Source organism: Thunnus maccoyii, chromosome 4, assembly GCF_910596095.1.
Source record: "Thunnus maccoyii chromosome 4, fThuMac1.1, whole genome shotgun sequence".
NCBI lineage: Eukaryota > Metazoa > Chordata > Actinopteri > Scombriformes > Scombridae > Thunnus > Thunnus maccoyii.
The window spans coordinates 17,365,412-17,382,759 of NC_056536.1; the positions used below are offsets into that span (position 1 = coordinate 17,365,412).

Genomic DNA, 17,348 nt, shown 5'->3' on the forward strand with positions numbered 1-17,348 from the left:
CGAGTCATACCGAGAGTTAATTATTTTGTTTTTTTCTTGCTAACATTTTTGTTTGTTTATTTGTGGTTTCCATCTCTTTGACAGCATGTCTGCTGCGGTCCTCCTTTACGCCGCTGGGGGGAGCCACAGTGCCAGGAATCTGCGCACTCGGTAGCTCCCATCAACGCCCCTGAGCCGCCGGGACACAGTGACGGATTGGCAACAAACGAGGGTAATCTGACAAATGACTGAAATGATCTCTGAGGCGTAAAACCAAACGGCGTGCTCCTTGCAAGCTGCTGTGCTGTCATAGCGGAGGATCTCTCCGAAGACTGGCCGTGACTTTGCTCTGTCTCCTCCTCACAGCAAAACTTCGGTGCGCTTGTCAGTCAACTCTCTTAATGTTTCAAACTTCTGGGGAATGCGCTTCGCTCTTGAAGCCGAGGCTAGACGAGGAAGGTAGGATTGTGTACTTTACATAAATCATCTCCCATGCCGTGATTAATTGGATGTGTCTAAGAATAAACGTAGCTCAAGTTGCGTCAATCCGGGTGTGTGTTTACTGTAATTTATATGCGTGTGTGTGTATGTGTGTGTGTGTGTGTGGTTGTGCTTGTGTCAGACTCACGCACTCATCATGAGAACACGTTATGGCAGGGCACGAGATAATTACAGGCTGCTCGAACTGTTTGTGGACTGAGCAGAACAGAAGTCGCTGCCAACATACACACCTGCAAAGCAGTGCTGTGCCTGAGGCTCAAAAGACAGTCTTCATCGCCGTCTGTCTGTCAGTCACCCATCCCCTAACCGCCCCCTCCCTCACACACCTTGTTGACTGTGTGCTTTATGTGAACGATGCCAGTTAGGTGTGTGGCTAATGAGAGACTTTTGAGTTTATTCCAGGCTGAACCTCCCCGGTTTGTTTTAGATTAGCTTCCAGGACGGTTGATTAAGCTCAGGAAACCAAAGCAAATGAGCAAAGAATGCAGAAAAATTTCCAGTAGTGGACTGTGTGGAATTAGCCTCATGATCTGCAGCGGTTTTCTCTTCATCTGTGCAGGAAAATTGCAAAAGCCAGACCCGTATTTAAACTCGACTTAGTAAACATATACCATATACATATTTATATACTAACCTCACATGTCAAAAAAGCAAAAGCAAATGAAAACTGTGTTTTTTTCCTGTTTCCTGCACAGTATTTAGTGCCCAGCTTTCTCACAAGGGCAGTTTTATGTGCAGGGAAGGAGGCATGGAAAAGAAGACCTTTCCTTTTGAGCTCACAGATTTGCAGTAATTACAGAATCACTTCCATATGTGGCTCTCTGGCTGCCTTCTCGCTGCCCCCACCACCCCTCTCTTCCCCAGTGTTCTCTCTCTTTCCCTCTCCCCTCTTTCATTTGCATTCTTCCCTATTCCTCATTTTTTCTGCTTTTATTTTTTTGGCTTCCTTTCATGCACTCGGAGCATTTTTTTTTTGTAAAACCACAGCTTAAACAAAGTTTATGATAATCAAAACATCCTGGCATTTTTGGCAAAGTGCTGTGCTTTTTGGTGATTCAATTAGACCATGCTTGCCAAAAGAACAAAAAAAAAAGTGTGTGTGCTTCAGTGAGAGAGGAGGGAGAGAGAGAAATGAGACATGGACGGCAGAAGGGAAATGTTGAAGAATACAGAAATATGAAAAATAGGAAAGAAAAAGAATGGGAGCTCAGAGAAGAATTCGAGAGGCAGGAACGGAGCGTGAAGGAGGGAGAGGTGGAACAGAAAAAGAGGCAGAGAGAGAGAGAGAGGGAGGGCTGGAGTAATGCTTTTTGACAGAGGTGGGTTCAAGATGGGTTCATGGTGACATCATGGCTGATTTTTGAGGAAAGTATAGACAGGAGAGCCGTTCACCTTTCATTGGACACACATGTTGGGGAATAGGCAGAGCACTCATGCGCTGGCACACACGCTGGTAGCTGTGTCGACAACCTCTGAATGCACCCCAAAAAATGCACAGAAAGCACACACACTCCCTTTTTGTATTTTCTCCTCCTCCTCTCACTCACTCTCTCTCTCTCTCTCTCTCTCTCTCTCTCTCTCTCACTCTCTCTCTCTCTCCCTCTCCCTCTCTCTCTCTCTCCCCTTCTCTTTTTCCCTTAATGCAGTGAAAAAAAACTTTTGGCTCTTTCACTCTCTTCCAAGCTTTGTGCTCATTTGTTTTTGTTAGAGGAGTACATAGTGGTATATGCCCTTCGGTCCCTAACACATACATCTCTCCTTTGCCATGAGTAACTCATTTTCCTGTGAGTAGTATTCCTCTGAGTATGTTTTTACTTCAAGGCGGTTGGACTCTAAATGAGCGCAGTTTGCCAGGCGGGATGAATGAGCTCCTTCATTTCACAGGATGTGTGTTTAAGTCTGTAACCAAGAAAGTGCAAGCAAGTGTATATTTGTATGTGTGTGTGTGTGTGTGTGTGTGTCCGCACAAACGACTCCTGAGCGGGGTGTGTGCGCTCGCCCTGCGTCCCCTGCCTGTCTCAGTGCGGCACCAAACTTCACATGACATCAATCTGAATGTGGGGAAATAGTGATCTCATTACAGGCATCTTGTTACTGATTAAAACCTGCCGCCACAGGCACCAGCACCCTGCGCCCCTTCTCACTTCCCCACCACCAATCCCATCACCTTCCCACCCCCCCTTCTCCTTCTTCTTCTACAATCCATCCCTCGCTCCATCTCACCCCCTAGTTTTCTTCCCCTCCCCTCTTTCTATTTCACACCCCTTTCTCTCACATTCCCTGTACCAGCGGCCCTCTTTCCTCCCCCTCTCCCCTTCTCTCTTTAACCCCTCTGACCTCACTTCCTCCCTCTCTTGCTCCCTCCATCATCCCCCATTCCTTCTTTCCTCCTCTGCCTCTGCTCCTTTTCCTCTGCCAGCGAGCCCCGGGCCTCTACTCCGTTGCTCCGTGAATGCAAATACGTTGAATCTAAAGTGGAAACACACGACTGAGTACGATGTTTCTATGAATATTTCATATCTTCATAAACACACCCAGAGAAGCTGCAAAGCAACACACTGAACAATGCCTGTGTTTGCCGGATGACTTCCTGTGAGGAATTGCCTGTGTGCGTTTGACTTTTTGTCAGAGCACACACTGTGTTAGGATTGATGTCAGGGCAGCGCGTTATGATGTCACAGGCTGAAGTTAATGATACGAGTACGTTGGGGGGCCATAGGCCATGTTTCCAGTGGTGCCCGGAGAGAGAGATAGCACCCTGATCTATCTTCATTATCCCCCACTCTGCAGCCTCCCAGACACAATGATCATAAATCTCTGCCTGGAGCACACTTCACTGACACTGAAACACAAACACTAGTAACCTCTGACCCTCTCGCTGCTACTGCCTACACACACTCATCCATGCACACAGACGCAAACAGACACACACATATTCGTAAGCGCGGACGTGCGCGCTGCAAGAACGCACACACATATGCAAAGCCTAAGCACACGTACACACACAACCACACACCCCTCCCCTTGCTCAAGCTCACTGTCATAATTTAATAAGGAGCACAGCATACACTGAGCGCTGACACACACACACAACTATCTTCATGGTTTCAGTCAGCCTGATGAGTAGAAATTCACACTTAACACTTCACATCATCTTTATGGCTAACACAGACTTAGTTCCACCGTGTCCTATGGCTGTATTTACCTTCTTGTTTCACATTACACAATTGCTGATTTAGTACTGCTATGTAAACAGTTAAGGGATTTCGATTAGCCTTAGCGGCCTCATAAGCAACACATAAATCAAATGTAAACGAGATAAGGATCAGCTGAAGGGCCCTTTTGCAGTATGGCTTAGATCTGTGCTTTCTGAATATAAGGTTTCTGCAAAAAGGCAACAGCGCCTCTTACTGCTTATCCATCCATTTACCCTGATTATGTACTGGCAAATCCACCTCAAAAAAATGTATGAGAGAACATTTCAGTAGGCTACCGCAGACCATGTGTGGCTGTAAAGATCGGAAGCGTGTAGGAATGACGAGAGCAAGGCTAGGTGGCACGGTTGTTTTGTTTTTTTTGATTTTATTCTGGAGGCATATTAGGTTCAGTGTCTTTGAGGATATGATTTCTGCCAGTATCAGACCTGTTAGTATGATTTACAAACATATATATATATGTATATCAAGTCTTTAGGTATCTGAGAATACTAAAAGAATAGTTCCACATGTTGCATTAGTTGGAGATTCTGCTTCAGACTGTGAGATTTAGGAGAGCGTGAAGTGATGCATGGCCAATATGCCTGAAGGGCATTGTTTTAAGTGAAGTTTTGGAAATAAGTAGTGCATGTATAAGTTGGTTATTTTGAAAAAGCTTGCTGCACTTGGTTAAGAATCGAGTTAGGCTAGATGTTTCTTATTTTAGAAGCATGCATGTGTTTACATTGACTTGTTGTTGTTTTTTTTCTTGACAAAAGGGAAGTTGACCTATGCTCTGCTGAAGGAAAAAGTGCCCGTTGAGGTGCCAGTTGAGGTGTGCCTTCTCCTCCCAGTTCTGAGGTTTGAGGTGCTCCTCATAACCAAAACAACTTGAGAAACATTACATTCAGAAAAACAGGGCACACGCCCAGAACCACAAACACATAAACACAGATCTGAAACACATGATCTCATATGGAGAGAGGGGCACGTTCAGGGGCACACCCAAATCTGTCGCTGCTGCCGCTGCTGCCGCTGCGCAACTCTGCCATCTCACACGGGACTTCCCTGCAGCTGATGTGCCACCACTAGTTTCACTTTAGGAACTGAAGTGATTTACATACAGAAACCTTCAGTTTCTCTGATTTTTGAAAAAAAAAAAAAAAAAATTTCCAACTGCATAACGTTTTGCAGGATGTTGACAGATGTGTATCCCAAAAAATGTTTGATTCCAGCTTTGAATGCCAAATTCTGGTTTTCATTTATCCTCAATAAGTGCAGAATATTTTAGACATTGTGTCAGCTTTCTTTGTGTACTTACCAAGAACCTACTTGTGTTCACTTCCTCATTTAGTTCCAAAAGGGTCACCGTACTTGCTTACAGTATCAGTATAGTGTTAATGGTAATAAATACTAGTGATTTATTAAGTCTGCTCTGGGAAGATTGTCACAGAAACATTGAAAGCAATAAAACATAGTGCCAAACACAAAATATGAGTTACACATAAACACCACATACAACACATGCCTGTACTGAGCAGACAGGCCCATTACAATCGTTCCATAAATTGATCACACTGGGAATAAATGACGAGGTGAAACTACTTCTTGGAGGAGGAAACCTATTGGCTCGCCATTAAAACAGCGTCTGTGTTAAATCAAAACATCATAAAGTGGATGATCTGTGTTGTTCAGGATACTATAACATCCTCTCCTATTGAACGGCATTTATTGATTAAACACGAATGACCTGAGATCACGACATGGCTCCGCATTTCGACTTTCACAAACAGTTTGTAGGTAAATCGACTCTTTAGCCAAGGAGATGAAGGAGAGAAAAAGAATTCACCCGAGAGACAAAGAAGGGAGAGAGAATTAAAAACAGAAACTTAAGCTCTCTGGGCCTATTTCTTCCCTCCAGGCATTTTGTGGCTTGTGAAAAAATGTGCTGTATATTTGAAGTGTTGGGTCACGTGACAAAGGAAGGCTTTATGAATCAGAGAGTATAATTATTTCTTATTGAGTGAGAGAGTGAGTGTGTGCCTGTGTTTGGGGAGTGAAAGAGTGATTTTAAGAGGTAGAGACTGAGAGAGAGGAGGAGGAGGAGGAGTGTGAGAGGGGGAGTGAGGGGGAGAGAGAGAGAGAGAGAGAGAGAGAGAGAGAGAGAGGCGCTCGCTGCTACTCTGTCTTTGCTGTCAGAAGGACTCTCTGATGAACGTACACACGTCTTTTCTCCTTTTTTCCCTGGCTAGCTCCGCTCATCAGACCCTCCCGTCAAGCAATTCATCTCTCCGTCTGCCTCACTGACACCGGAGCTGGTGAGTAAGTTACGCTTAAAAAAAAAAGAAGTTTAGAATCAGTAACTTAAGTCATTGTTTGTCTTCCTTTTCCTCATTCTCCCTTTGTTAACAGAGAGAGAAAGAGAGAGGCTGCATTTTTTGGGAATGGGTCGACAGTTTTAATTGAAGACAGAGAGTGAGTGTGCAAGACACTTGAGAGCCTCTGAGACAATTAATCATCGCTTTACCGAAAGCCGACCAGATTTTCATGTGTAAACACTAAAACATCCCAACACACATGTTTGTTTGCATGCCGCGCTATAGTATGTCTGCTTCGTTACGTGTTATTAAAGTGAGAGTGACACTTGAGTTTATATGAAAACATAGTCGAGCATGTGTGTGTGCCTGTGTGCGCATATGTGCTTATTAGTGAGTGTTTCAAGTGTTACCCAGCGCCTGTGGAGCTCTTTATTATTAGCATATGTGCGTGAGTTAGTGTGTACACGCTTGCATGTGTTTGATGTCTATGAGTGTGTATTCACCGGAGGAGTCACCAGTCCTTGACCTGTTTTTTTTTTTGTTTTTTTGTTTTTTTTATAACCAACATATGAACACTTGGAAAAGAGAAGCATTGTTTTCCACCGTTTTAAACAGCAGAGGCTAATTCCTGTGGACTGAGGTGTGTCTGTAACTCTGCTCTTTTTAGTTTACATGGACGTTTATTCATTGTGTTCTCATAGTTAGCAGCGTGTCACTGAAGATTATTTATTGATGCTGGCATATGTGCTAGGTTAACAGGTTCCACTTGTTACAACCATGTGTAACACAGTGCATTTAGTGCTGCATGATTTAGATATCAGATAAAGATCCAGCACCTGATGTCACAGCATGTTTTCACTTGTTTCATGTGTCCTTGTCCCCGCAGTGTAGCTTTGGTTTATTGCTTCAGCAGTGACTGGTCAGTAGGTAAACCGCCGCAGCTGGACTGCCTTTGCTTTGCACCTGCTGTCCACCGCTTATTTCCCCTGGTGGACCTGACATAAGTGTGAGGACTGAGTGATAGTTTGATTGAAGTGGAATGAAAAAACACCCACGTGGCCTAGTGAAAGGTGTCTGCTGAAGGCCGGTGATATCTGTGTCACCATCCTCTGTCATCTGGTGTATCTGTTTGACTCAGATACAGACTGTGACATCTGGAGTAGGAGAAAAAGGGAGCTCATCTCCAAGGCAGAGTAATATCACCACGCTCTCCTCCTCCAGAGCACCACCCATGGTTCTTTTTTTTTTTTTTTCGAGGACAGGCTGTCCATACTGAGCAGCTTTACCTTCATGGTGTCCAGTCACAGCCTTGTGCTTGTCTTCTGTGACAGCTTGGAATCACTTATTATTTGTGCTTGTTGTTATAGACTCCAGATGGCTCATTAATATGTCATTACTCATGATTACTGTACTTGTGATCATAAGTGTGGTGTTTTTCAGCTTTATCTGACTCACCAAAAACATGATCCCATTCTTGTTGTTGGGAATATTCACACATTAAAGCTGTTATACTGTTATTGTCTATCAGTACAGATCAGCAATTAAATACTGGCAAGATGTACTGTATTTCCATGGAAATAACTACTTTGGAACAAAATCATAAAATATGAATTTCTCTTTTATTGAAATAGTGTGATTAATGGTAGTTTGTCAGTCATATGTACCTTGAAGTTAAGACATATCTGGCATGGATCAAAAGTTTAATGTCATCAGAAAATGAATTAAAGAAGGAGAAACACCAATGATAATAATGACTTTTTCCTTTGTTAAATTTATTAAAGTAAAACTATTAAAGCATTAAAACACCCAACACATAAAACTCAACGTTTGTACAGTGTGTTTTTAACATAATAACAACATCTGATGATGTGATCATAATTTTCAGTTGTAGGTGAGAAGATGAGGTTTTGTGGAAACCACTGAAACAACAGTTGACACATAAAAGCTTCTGTATTGCAAAATCTGCCAACAGTCCTTCTTCGTGGCATGACTTTGAGCAGTAAATCTAGGAGTTGCTGATACCTGTCTTTTTCTGGAATTTCTATAGCAATTAAGGCCAAGTGGTAGGGAGGGGTTACACAGGTGGTTTTGGGGGATTTCAAGGAGCTTTCCGCCACCATACTATAATTAACAAGGAAACTATCTGCGCACCATTTCCTATGTCTATTTTTGCAGGTGTGCCGCTCTGATTGTGAGGATTTACATTTTCAGCCTGCCTCTGAGCCCTCATTAGAAGATCTTTTGGCACAACGTTAAACTTCCGTGAATGTGTGTTTTGCATTTTGTACTTGCATGTGTGTGTTTGGGCCTGCTCGTGTCTGAGTATTGCTTTGATACCTCGGGCGAAAATCAGTGGTGGTGGTGAAACCCATCCATTACGCATCTCTTTTATACAGAGAAAGGATTGTTTTCTCTCCGAGTTGAGGAAGAGAAACGCCTCCATAGCATACCTGTATTAATCCTCTCTTAGTAATTACAAAATGAGACGTGTTATTGCGCCATCTTTACCCTTCAAATCTGGAGTAGCCATCATACTCTTGCCTCATTGAACTTTCTTCGTGTTGCTTTATTTCCTGTCTCTCTGACCCTCCTCATTTCTCAAAACTTCTCTCATCGTCTGTCTTTGCCTTTTCCTGTTGTGGTGTGTTTTCTTGTTTTGCTGGACCCACTGCTGGAGTCTCCATGTTGAGTACTCCAAAGAGCTCTACCACATCATGGAAACAGCAAGCTGTCAGGATGACTTCATCATGTCACAAAGTGTTTTATGTCTGACTGTGAGTTCTCACTCTTTCCATACTCTTCTCCACCACTGCAAGTCAACACAGCCTGTTTTGTGACATTATGTTTAAACAAAAAAAGAGAAAGTGAGAACAAAAAAAGAGATTAAGGGATTAATGTTCGATCATTTATAGGTAAAAAAAAAAACAAGGATTGCATAATGACACTCCCTAGTGGAAATCCTGAAAAACAATACTTCTTTAACTGACAAATGATTACTCAGAGGTGCTACTTTGCGTTGTTGCTGTAAGCAAATACGTGTTTGTGTGATACCAAGAGCAGGCAGATGTCAAACAAGTTTGAGGTGAAGGAATGCAGGTTTGTTTGGAGACACTGGACTGTCTGTCACTGGGTGTCTGTCTCAGAGCCATTAGCCAGGCACTTGTTGAAAGGCTGGGAGCTGTCAGCTTTGCATCAGATAATAAAGTGTTAAGGATATTGTTTTCACAGCCAAAATGCTGCTGACGCCAAGATCAGATAACGCTCCTGTGATTCTGTTCTGAACATTTTAATTTGTCTGTGACAGTTCTGAGTACATAAACTGTTTTCTGATGGTAGTATATGGGCATATTAAGCAGCGATGACAACGCTAAATATTCATTTTGCTCCAAGCAGTTAGAAAGCCAGTCTGTCAACTCAGTGAGGACACATGGACTGTAAAATCATTGTTTTACTGATGTGGTAGTGTGACTTCACCCACGACCCAAAACTTAAACATAACCCTCTCTGCTTCAAACAATTTCCTTTACAAAGTTGCCGAACATAAATCACTTTCTGCTGTTGACAATTGGAAGACTGTGCCTCGAAGACATGCTCAGTTTTCTGTCAAAAAATGAACAGGAGTGGGCAAGTCAGAGGTGGAAAAAGAGTGAGAGGGCTCTGTGATTCTGCCAAGCTTTCCTGCCAGGATACATGGTACTGTTCATTTATCTTGAGGCTGTGAATTTACAATTCAGTCCTTCCAGTAAAAGTTTTGACTTGCTGCTCTCGCCCTGGCTGATTGACACATATTTTTATTTTACCTTGCAGAAAATTTCTTAAAATTGCACATTGTGGCCTTTTGGAGAGTTCAGGAAACCCAAAGAAAACCTGTGAACTCACGCAATCGCAGATGGCAGGAAAGTGTAAAACAAAAAGTAGTCTCCGCTTGAGTCAGAAAGCGAAGAGAAAAGCCTCAAAAATGCAACTTCAAAGGCAAATATCCAAATAAACACACAAATATAACTCAATATAACATTGCACACAATTACTGTAAAACATTTTTTTTGTTCTTTTTCTTGACTGGAATAAGAAACATCCTCCAGTAAACAAACTGGAGCAGCCATGGCACCCAGAATCCTGCTCATATACGCCGAGTAATCACCTGTGGTTTCTTCTGCTGACTAAAAAAAACAGCTGCCTTTCTTGGTTGTGTGGTGCAGAACTTCCTGAGATGCCGTGATTTATTTGTTATGTTTGACTGCAGTTCTTATTGCCTGAGGGGCCTCGCTCCGTCACAACGGTTAAGGCACAATTGTTGTTTTGCTCACAGAGGATTTGATACCCTTTGTTTGACAGACATTCAATCTGTGGGAACTGCGCTCTCCCTCTCTCTCTCTCTTCTCTCTCTCTCTGTCTTTTTTTACTCTTGCTTGATTCTCCATTCTGCTCCGTCTTTTTGTCGAAATCCAAACTCTTCAGCAAACAAGAGAATCCTATTCTCTCTTAAGCGTGCCCCGTCTTGTGGCGCTGTCTCCAAATTGCCAGCTTGATTGATTTCATTTCATTTGCTACACGGCGTTTTGTCCTGATAAAATCAATGGGTTATCTCAAGTGTAACCAATGAGTCTGCTTTAACATGATGAACTACTGTGAGGTCTGACACTCCACTATTTACAGAAACAACCAAAGTAAATTTAAACCCGCTACAGTGCACGTCTTAGGCAATGATGGAAAGTCCCAGCAGCAGCCCTGAACCCACCCATAGCTGGCCCTGGTGCTCCTCGCCTGCCTGGCCGCCTGCTGCCTCCTGTGTGCCCCCCAGGCTCAGGGGAAGTGGGGAGGCCCTCTATGCCCATTTGGCCCTGGCTAACAGGGGATGAGGTCACTCCAAATTCCCCTTATCCCCTTATAGCCCCAGACGGGCTGGCGAAGTGAGCCTACCACAGGACCCAACATAAAACATAAATGGCTCTGTAAAAAGCTGCTGGGCTGATGTGACTCATTAAAAAACACTGGCGCCAACTCTTTTATTAATTCATTATTGTGTTTGGGGAGAGTAAAGTTACTGGGTTCTATTTTAAAAGGCTGTGTCTCTGTGCTCTTTAGTTCTCTCTTTCTTTCTTTGTCTCTTTCTTTCTATGGCATGTGAATGAATGTACAGTGGCATTGCGGTTTATTGTGCAACGGTGAGATTCTCCGAGTGGGCTGCACATTTGTGGGCCACAATACTGGATTAGTATATTGATTAATATACAGTTGATTCTTCCTGTGGGAATACAAAAGTCACATGCATACAGTCATACTCTCTGCCATGAATCTTCCCCTCACATCTTCCTTTTTCTCTTTCTCCCTCTCTCTTCTCCAAGCACTCACAGACAGATCGTACTGCCTTTATGAGGCCTGCTTTGAGTTCATGAGGCAGATACCCAAACGGGCCAAACGCTGGCCAAGTACCGTACTCGTAACACACATGCATACATGCACATGCACATTATGAGCCTGTGTGTTGCTGGCAGTTTTGTTTTTCCAGTCTGTACCTCTTCTCCCATTAGGCCCACTGTGAAATCTTTAGTGATGTTTTTGTGTGTTAGCCACACAGTGGAACCGCCACACAGGGTCATGGTACAAGTTGTATAAGCAGTAGAGGGATGGAGATGAGGTGCGGGTGGGGGGGTGGTGGGGGGGGAGGTGGAGGAGAGGATTAGGTATAAGGACATGATTATAGAGAGGAGACGTGGGGTGGGTCAGAAAAGAGGGAAAAAATCAAAGGTAGTTTGGATGAGGAATAGACTGAAAAGGAGAAAGAAAGCAAGGAATAAGGAGAAGGAGAAGGAAAAAGAAAGATGGCAGCATGGCTGTGTTGGCAGGATGGGGGTGGGTGCCTATCGGCGGCTGCTCCTTCCTGAAACGTGGCCACCCGAGCCTGCCTGGGCCCTGGATGCACATGTGGAACAGTTTACTGTAATGGAACTCTAAATTAGTGGTGGTTTGAAGCTGCCTGCAGCAGTAGGGTGTAATTAACTGGCTCTGTTGAAAGAGAAAGAGCCAGAAAGAGAGGCAGGGAGGGAGCCAGAGCCCTGGAAAAGGCAAGGGGTGAGAGGTGTGTGTGTGTGTTAGTGGGTGCTCTCACACATGTGTGTGGAGTTTTTTTTTTTTTTTTTTTCTTTTTGAGTGCTTGATTGCATGTGTATGTGTCTCAGACAGTGTGGTGCATATGTGTGCGTCTTGGAAAGCTCTCCCTCTTTTTCCTGGGCACGGCGCCACCTCTTAGTGCCCCCCAGTGCCCAGACCCTGTCACTGTTCTTCTGCTGTGCGTTTTTCGCTCAGTTCAGCAGTTCACTGGTTCAGCCTCAGATCCCCCCCCCCTTCACTCATTTCTTTGTTTATACCGAATTCATTACCAAGATTTTTTCCCTGTCTTTTCTCCCGGATTCACAAGCCACAGCAGTTCCACATTCCTTGGCTCTGCTCTTTTTCAAAGCCACATTTAAAAAACAAGCTGATCACACCACCCACTCATAAAATCACGCTAGGGAAGTGAAAGGCAAAAAGAAAACATGAAAAAGAAAATGGGAGGCTTTACCAGGATTTTTTTTTCCCCCTGCTGTATTAACAGTCAACAGTGGGGCATAACTGCTGCCTTGTCCACACTTGAGCCTGACTTGTCTGTGCCTACTGTGTGGAGTCAAAGTGACGAGCGGGCTGCAGGAGGTTAGAGCCAAAATGACTCTGTGGGATGAGAGCCTGACCTCAAGAGAAGATAGTTGGAAGTGACAGCAGCAGTTAGCAATCAGTGGATCTCATTTTCCCTACCCCCTACCCCCCCCCCCCCCCCCTTCCACCCACCACCCCCCCCCCCCCCCCCCCTTCTTCGTGCTCTGGACCCCGTGTCTGGGCCTCTGGTCCTGGGGGAAAGAGGCAGAGAGGCAGGCTGCTGTGCTAGGCTGGCAGCAGGAACAGAGGAGCTCTTTATAGTAGAGTTCTGGTGATTTAAATCATATGGCATAGCCTGGAATCACTGTAGAAGTCTGGAAGCTCTTCAAAACTGCAGGAACAAGAGCTCTCTCTCTTTTTCTCTCTCTCTTTTTTTTCCCCTCCCTCCCTCCCTCCTGCTCTTCCCTGTTATAACTTTTTCCAAACTTCTTTCTTATTTTCTTTTCCCCTCGCCCAGTCCCAGTTTTTCTGGCTTTTCCTCTCACAGCTCACTCATTCTTTTTCTCTCACGTCTTTATCTGTTTTGGTTCTTGCTGTCCCGTCCTTCCTCACTTCCTCCTTCCTTCCCGTTCTCTCATACCTGTTGGTATTTTGCACATCCTTCTTGCATTATAACTGTGGATAAACTATTCTCCATCCCAGAGCGTAGATGGATCATGGTCTCAGAGTTGATGTGAGGTGAATCGTGTTTATGGAATCTAGAGAGGATCTGAACACAAACCACTGATTGTATCATCATGTCCATGCCAATCAGAAACACTTATCCTCATGTTTTATGTGGTGAATTTATTAGTGAGAAATAACAAATGTGTCTGCCTTATCTTCCCCAGAAAAGTGAACTGGATGACTCTTCTAAAGTGGAGTCTGGCGTTCCCTCAGTAAACCAGAGGTCCCGTCGTCACTCATCCATTCCCCAAACCCTGAGAGCCTTCGAAAGGACACGGATTTCGACTTTTCCGGGGATTTCCAGGTGTTGTGAGAGTGTTCCCTTCAGCCAGCGGCCTGCTGCGGACCCCTGGGTGCTCCGTCGTCATGGCTACCAACAGGGAACAGCAGGTGGGTCACATGACCGGCTTCCCACCTGCTGTCTACCCCTTCGCCTTCAACTCCATGAGAAGCCACTCCCCCTTCGACCTGCTGGCCAACAGCAGCCTGTTTGGGAGATTTGGTGCTGACCTGCCCAAGGAGATGGCTGCTCTCTGTAAGTCATTTCCATCACTGCGTGTGTTTGACTTTTCTTCCTTCTCATGTATCGTTTTCCATTTCAACCTTAACTACACATATATGGCTCATACCTTCATTTTAGTCAACTCACATGTAACATTTTAGGCGTCCACTGGAAAAAGGAAAATACAGCAATTTAAATTGCACTTCATTATGTGTAATTTTGTGGAAATGGAAAACTTTAGGGTCTGCTTGTGATATAGGACGAGTGGTAGAAAAAAAAAATCCCAAAAGAAACCATGAGGGAAAAAGTCCACTTTCATCAATACAATGATTACTCTGCTCCTGTGGTTTCCTTATAGATGCTTGTAGATGGTGTGGTTGTGACCACAAACTCTGGCTCTGGGTTCGCTGGTGTGTGTGTGTGTGTGTGTGTGTGTGTGTGTGTGTGTGTGTGTGTGTGTGTGTGTATCTGGACCTCTCACAGAGCTTTTGTGAGGCAGGCAACCCACAAGTCTGCAATTAGAGACAAAACAACATTCTTCCAGTGTGAGGTGATGAGTGCTCCGAGCATCAACACATATCTGAAAAAGTGCAATAAATATTGGAAAATGAGCACTCTTGCAATTCAAACACGTAATAGAAAGAGCATAAAACACACCTTTTTTAATTGCACAGAAAGGTGAGCTGGAGGCAAGATTCAAACCACAACAGTACACTCCAGTTGTTTGAGAGTTGTAGTTTCAAATTTGAACACAGGGGGCACTGTTGTATTCTGAAGCGCCAGGATGGGATGATGTATGGAACACAGAGCACAAAGAGGAGATTGTTGGCAATCCAGAGTGTTTTTCTGTCATGGAAAAACTAGCCAGATTACACACGCGCTGCTGACATACATTGCTCATTGTTCAAAACACCTGCTTGTTTCAAAACGCTGCTTTTTAATCAACGTCAGGATTCTAGGTCAGGGAGAAAACCTCTGCTGCAGAAACTGCTGCTCAGGATGTTAGCATAAGATAGAGGAAGACAGAGATAGAGAGAGAGAGAAAAGAAGGGGCGCTTTCATTTAGGCTAGGGCATGAGGTAAAGGTAAGCAGGAGTTATTTGAAATCTTATCTGGGTGCAGTGCTAAAGGGGCGGCAGGTGGTGGTGGGTGGTAGGTGGTGGAGGGGCTATAATGGGTGTGGGTGGCAACAGCTGAGTGCAGAGCCCCCCTGCCTGTGTATGCAGTCCCCCTCTCTCCCCCACCACAGCATGCCTGAGCACCTCTCCAGCCTTTCAGCCGTCAATCACTACCTCAACCCCCCCCCGCCCCTCCTCGCCGCCGCTGCCCACCTAATCCTCAAGGTATTTTCACAGAAGCAGAGAGAGAGAGAGAGAAAGAGAGAGAGAGAGGGAGAGAGAGAGAGCACCTGGGGGTAATGTCCTAGTGTGGTGGAATCCAAGAACACACCCTACTAGGAAAACACACAGATACACACATGCAAACACACCACCAGAGACACCCTTCCCACTCTCTCTATTTCTCACACTGCGCACAGAACACTTCTTTCATCTAAAAACTAGAAACATACCCCTGACGCAGAATGAAATCCCACAGCACTGACAGATGGGATTCTTTCTGGTTTTTACACTGGCATGAGTTAAAACAAAAACAAGTATCAAAGCACAAACAGACACAGGCAACCACATGCACTGTAGCTTCATACATGACTGCTTGTACTGACACATCCACGCTGGCACTAGTATCGTTCACAAGGGTTAAAGGAGCATAGTTATTTGGCTTAAGCTCTGCGACGGAGCTTAAACAAGGCCGGGGTCAAAGTTTAAGTCGGGATCATAGTGACAATTAGCTTCAATTCAAGATTTATGTGTTGAGAAAAAATTTTGTTATCCCTTTATATTGACTAATATCAGCTTTACAGATGATCCAGTATTACTTACAGTGAATATTAGGGTTGATGTTATTATGAATTTGTTTCTAGGAGACTCAAATCAGCAACGGATCTCTGTATTTTTTTTACCCCAGTAATTACCTGTAAACTGTCTATAATTCTTTAGTTCATTCTATAAAATGTCAAGAAACAGTGCAGAGCATAAGTAATGCCCTCAAAGTTTTTGTTTTGTTCAACCAATAGCCCATATCTCAAAGATATTCAGTGTAAAATGATATAAGCACAGTTAATCTGAGAATGTGGAACTAGCGTATGTTTGGCATTTTTGTTTAATAAATGAAGAATAATCAATTATCAAAATAATTGTTGATTCATTTTCTCTTAACCTCTTTTGCACTGCATTTGAGTTAAAGCTCTTACAAAAACACATCTTAGTATCAGTTTTAGTATTGGCCCCTGGATGAAAAACTCTCAGCTGTTGGTATCGGCTTTTAAAACATCCTATTGGTGCATCCTGTGACAAGGAATGTTACAAGTCATTTTACTGACAGCAGTCTCATTCCCTGCTCTCTTAAACGTTAGCAGGGAAGACAAAAGGCCTCAGTTTGGACATTCCCCAGGCCCTGTTTTTCTTCTCCTTCTACTTCTTCTCCAGGAGTTGGCTTAACAGGCCAGCTCATTGTTGTCAGGGCTGTCTGTAGGCCAGACTGAGAAAATACCTTCCACATAAAGGGAGTAGTACTGCAGATATTTCTGTGTGTGTTTGTGTGTGTAATAAATAGTACTGCATTCTTCCCCAGCTTCATTGCTTCTTGCGTAATTGCAAGTCAGAAAGGTAGCCCGGGTGACACCTACCTTTGTTGGGTGTGCATGCTGTGCCGACAGGTTAGAGCACCTCCCAGAGCGGCGCTCTGTTTTGGCACCACAGTGTCTTTGGAAATACCTGTTTTGCACGGAGGTGGGAAGAGACAGGAGAGGGGAGGGATGGCGTAGGCAGACTGTGTTTGCACATGTAGAGATAGTAAGCTTTTCTTCGCTCTTAATGCATATACTGTATGGAGGAAGTAGGAAACCTTAAAGCTACTGTTTAATGTACATTCAAGTCATGTGAGAATGAGACTCACTGAGCGTGTGGGTGTGCTGCAAGACTCCCATCCTTTCCACCCATATCTTTATAAATGCGCAAAGGCGTTCATCCATGTCAGGGCCTGACGGCTCTCTGTGCAGTGTGTAGCAGAGGCCGTTATCAGTTGATCCCTGTCATTATAGGAGCCCTTCAAACAAACAGTTGGAAGCCCATTAAGGCCACTTACTATGTGATAACATCGCCACTGAGCCCTGAAACACCTCTCTAAGCTTTCACCAATCAGGGCCGGAGCCCTGGCCTCAAAGCCAGCCACAGGGATGTTTTGAAAAGCTGGTAGGTCATTTCCTTCAGCCCACACGGCTCGGACCAAATTCTGAAGTCCTTTGCTTGGCTCAGATTTTCCATTCAGACCATAATTTCTAGCTTTATGTTGAGTGACGCAAACAGAAAACTCATGAAGGGCTCAGCTGTGAGAGTGTGAGCTGCATCACAGTGGGATGAAATTAAAAGCATTGTA

The 17,348-nt window shown here is 44.2% G+C and overlaps 1 protein-coding gene across 6 annotated transcripts in view; it reads left to right on the forward strand.

Moving 5' to 3' along the window:
- The window catches only part of rarga (retinoic acid receptor gamma a), a 56,743-nt gene that overhangs the window by 13,456 nt on the left and 25,939 nt on the right, over positions 1-17,348 (forward strand). The window contains exons 3-6 of one of the 6 annotated variants that reach the window (XM_042409833.1): positions 85-211; positions 346-438; positions 5,927-5,992; positions 13,516-13,886. In XM_042409833.1, coding sequence (XP_042265767.1) covers positions 13,718-13,886 — 169 coding nt within the window. In that variant the 5' untranslated portion in view covers positions 85-211; positions 346-438; positions 5,927-5,992; positions 13,516-13,717. Of the gene's footprint in view, positions 1-84; positions 439-5,926; positions 5,993-13,515; positions 13,887-17,348 lie in introns of all 6 variants that reach the window. The other 5 variants (XM_042409832.1, XM_042409835.1, XM_042409834.1 and 2 more) reach the window with 5 other exon arrangements.